Source organism: Chinchilla lanigera, unplaced genomic scaffold (genome assembly GCF_000276665.1).
Source record: "Chinchilla lanigera isolate Chin_1 unplaced genomic scaffold, ChiLan1.0 scaffold00057, whole genome shotgun sequence".
NCBI lineage: Eukaryota > Metazoa > Chordata > Mammalia > Rodentia > Chinchillidae > Chinchilla > Chinchilla lanigera.
This window is the reverse complement of record NW_004955458.1, coordinates 4,194,265-4,198,159: the sequence shown is the minus strand read 5'-3', so window position 1 is coordinate 4,198,159 and position 3,895 is coordinate 4,194,265. Positions and strand designations below refer to the sequence as shown.

The window sequence follows — 3,895 nt, the reverse complement described above, 5'->3', positions numbered from 1 at the left end:
TAGTCCAGGCTGGCCTTGAACTCACTATGTAGCCCAAGCTGACCTCAAATTCTCACCATTCCTCCTGCCTCAGCCTCCCAAGTGCTGAGATTACAGGTCTCTGCAACCATGCCCAACGGCATTTATTAAATGTCGGGAAAAACAGGCTTTGCAGAGTGAGTTGGGGCCAAGTGAAGCAGAAAAAAGGGAGGGAAAAATGCAGCCTATAGCAAAGGGTGAGATACAACAGCATCATTCATTCATTTTGTGGTGCTGGATATTGAATTGGGTGCTGAGTGAAATTTCCAGCCCTCCCACCTTTTTATTTTTTAGACAGAGTTTTGCTAAATTGCTAGGCTTGGCTCACATTTGTGATTCTGCCTTAAGCTCCCATTTAGCTGGGATTACAAACATGCAACAATATGTTGGTTTTAGATAGTATTAACGATTTGAGTTTATCAGATTGCAGAAAAGAGAGGGGGTTTGAGGGCAAAAATTGACCAAAAAGAAGTTGAAATTTCACAAACAAAAAATTCACAAACTTCATAAGGGTCTCTGGAGAAACAATTCTGTATCCCCTACCACACTGACAGCATGTGGATTTGCAGTGCTTTAAAAAATGTTTAATAATCCAAATATACAAGAAGTTCCTGTAGTTGATACGTGCTAAGAAGACAGAAAAATGTACATTTCAAACAATGATGAAGTTCAGATACCTGAGATGTGAGAATGTTTTAGATGCCTGGATTAAGGGGGATGCCAATGGAATGTGTGTTATGGTTAATAAAACTCTAATTTAGAGAAGACCAAAACTGATAACAAGAAAAAAATGTAGGTGGCACTAAGTCTTGCTAGAGAGGGGCAAGAGGGTGGAACTTTTAGAATTGTTTGACTTTTTTTGAGGAGGGGAACAGGAATCGAACTCAGGACCTCTCGTTTTCCAGGTGTGTGCTATATGCTGAGCTATATCCCCAGCCTGAATTGTTTGACTTCTATATACAATTATCCTTATTCGAAAAACAATTTATTTTGTGCTAGACCATAGGAGGAAATAAAAGATTCACAACTTATTTTAGACAGAAGACAATAAAAATCTTAGTACCACCCTCCTTCCGTATGGAGAATTGAACCCAGGAATTTACTGAGCTATATCCTCTGCCCTTGTTTATTTTTTACTTTGAGACAGGGTTGCCCAGGCTGGGCTCAGACTTGAAATCCTCCTACGTTAGTCTCCCAGAGTGCTGGGATTAGAAGCGTGCACTATTTTTTCTGTTAAACTCTTTAATATCTTTTTATTTTTTATTTTTTTATTTTTATTTTTCCTGGCACCGGAGATCGAACTCACGACCTTGCCAGGCAGGCGCTGTGCCACTGAGCTAAATCCCCAGCCCTCTTTAATACCTTTTTAATGCCAAATGATGGGAATCTTTTCATGAACAGAGAAAAGTAAGAACTGATGTCTATAGACTAGTGGTTGAAAGTCTAGGAATTGTTCTAATGGGAATATAAAGGATTTCCCCAATCTGCCCCGAAGTATTTTTGAGTAAAATACTTCAAAATGTATGTGTACTGGTCTGGGGACGTAGCCCTGTGACAGAGCCCTTGCCTAGCATATGTGAGACCCTGGGTTTGTAGCCCTAAGACCACAAAAGCTTTAAGATGCAACATATATAATGTGAATACCAGAACAGAGAAACGAACCATATATGTAACAGCTCCCACAACGCATGTATTTATATATACCATGACTATACAGTAATTGTTTGTACTATTTATTCATTTATTTTGCTTTTTTGAGACAGGGTCTGGCTGCCCTTGAACTCACTGTGTAGCCCAGGCTGGCCTCTAACTCCCAGCGATCCTCCTGTCTCAGCCTCTCAAATGCTGGGATTACTGGCGTGTGCCACCGCGTCCTACTGATCTTTTTTTTATTTTTTATTTTTGTTTACTCAATGCGTGGCATACCTGTGTTAAAGAACTACTTAGAGGGGCTGGGGATTTAGCTCAGTGGCAAAAGCGCCTGCCTGGCAAGCACAAGCTCATGAGTTCGGTTCCCGGTACCGGAGAAAAACCAAAAAAAATAAAAAAAAGGTAAAAAAAAAAAAAGAACTACTTAGTTTCTTTCGCTGTATAGATGTAAGAGATAAGCGGGTCTCTGACCCGCTGAGCAGCTAGGGAGCTTTTGATCTCAATCCTATGAAGACAAAAGCCGTGTTTTCAGTCTAGAGAAGGCTCCAGACCTCGCCACGGTCACCCTCGGTGCTGCTTCAAGACGCCACGATTTCTGTAACCCCATCTATATGGCTGTCAACAGGCGCAAGGTCCTACTTAAGGAGAGAATCCAAGGACAGAGAAAGACAACCCACATGCTCCCCTCCCGCTCCCAACAGGAACTCAGCCCCTTTCCTAAACGTAGTTCCGCAGAGCGCTGACGTTACCTTGGTCCAATTAGATTTCGAGGCTCGGGGCGCTGTCTCTCCAATGAGAAAAGGAGGTCCAGATTAGCACCAGTCTTGACCAATGGCTGAGAGGATGGCCGTATATCAACCTATAGAAGCCGCGCTCAGAATGACGAGCAGTAGATTCACCCAGTGGGCGCTGCTACGGCGGAACGGGCCTGGCCCCTGCCGCAGAGGAGCAGGCGGCAAGGACGGCCGCGGCGCGCAGTCTCCACCCGCACTCCGCCATGTTGAGTCTGGTGGGCCGTGTGGCCGCTGGGTCGGCCTGCGGGGCCTTGCGGGGCCTCAGCCCTTCGGCGTCGCTGCCCCAAGCTCAGCTGTTACTGCGGGCCGCCCCGGCGGCGGTGCAGCCCGGTGAGTGCCTTCCTGCGGGCCGGGTTCGCTCTTCTTCCGCGTGACCTTGAGCCGCGGGCGCAGCTCGGGCCTGAGTGGAGGGGTGCGGGCCGCGGGGCGGGCATGGCCGCCATGGCAGCGCCCCGGGACCCGTGCCGCTTTGTTTCGGAGGAGAGGCTCTGGGTGACGGGGGAGCGCGGGCGGGCACGCGGCGGGGCCGAGCGGGCGCCTCCGCCTCCGTGCAGTCCGATCGGGGCCGGCCGAGGCGCAGTCGCCCGTCCTGGTGGGTTAGGTCGGGGCGCGCGATGACCCGGGGCCGTCCTCACCCGGCTGCATCCCGCGTCTTCCCGCCTCCAGCCAAAGACTATGCGGCGCAGACCGCCCCCGCGCCCAAGCCGGGCGCCGCCGCCGGGCGCATCGTGGCGGTCATCGGCGCGGTGGTGGACGTCCAGTTCGACGAGGGGCTGCCGCCCATCCTGAACGCCCTGGAAGTGCAAGGCAGGGACACCCGGCTGGTGCTGGAGGTGGCCCAGCATTTGGGTAAGTAGCATTTGGAGGAACAGGGAGGATGTTATTTAGAGCAGACAGCCGGAAAGAACGCTGCTCCTTCTGTGATGATTGCATCCGCATGACTTTCGTTCTTCTGAATTTGCTGAAGCCACCTTTAGACCCTGAGAGGGAGTCCTGGCTGACGTAGGTCTGTCGGCCAGGAACACTTCGTTAAATGACCTCCGACTTGTCCTTACGTAAAACCTCCCGATGCCTCCGACAGGTGAGAGCACTGTAAGAACCATTGCTATGGATGGTACAGAAGGCCTGGTCAGAGGCCAGAAAGTCCTGGATTCTGGCGCACCGATCAGAATTCCCGTTGGTCCTGAGACCTTGGGCAGAATCATGAATGTCATTGGAGAACCTATTGATGAGAGAGGGCCTATCAAAACCAAACAGTAAGTTTCCCAGCATCTGTTCACAAAGGAACTGCCTCCCCCGTTATTTATTTCTTGTGGTACTGAGGATTTGCCCAGCGCCTTAGGCACACATAGTAGGCAAGCCCTCTGACAATGAGCTACATCACAGTCCTTTTTTATTTTTTTATTTATTTTATTTTATTTTTTTCCCATACC

The 3,895-nt window shown here is 49.2% G+C and overlaps 1 protein-coding gene across 1 annotated transcript in view; it reads left to right on the top strand.

Moving 5' to 3' along the window:
* Positions 1 to 2,584: 2,584 nt before the first annotated feature.
* Positions 2,585 to 3,895, top strand: part of Atp5b (ATP synthase, H+ transporting, mitochondrial F1 complex, beta polypeptide) — a 7,409-nt gene continuing 6,098 nt past the window's right edge. Inside the window, exons 1-3 of the mRNA XM_013520804.1 lie at positions 2,585 to 2,792; positions 3,129 to 3,311; positions 3,544 to 3,718. Of these exons, the coding sequence (XP_013376258.1) occupies positions 2,666 to 2,792; positions 3,129 to 3,311; positions 3,544 to 3,718 (485 nt within the window). The 5' untranslated portion in view covers positions 2,585 to 2,665. The remainder of the gene's footprint in view (positions 2,793 to 3,128; positions 3,312 to 3,543; positions 3,719 to 3,895) is intronic.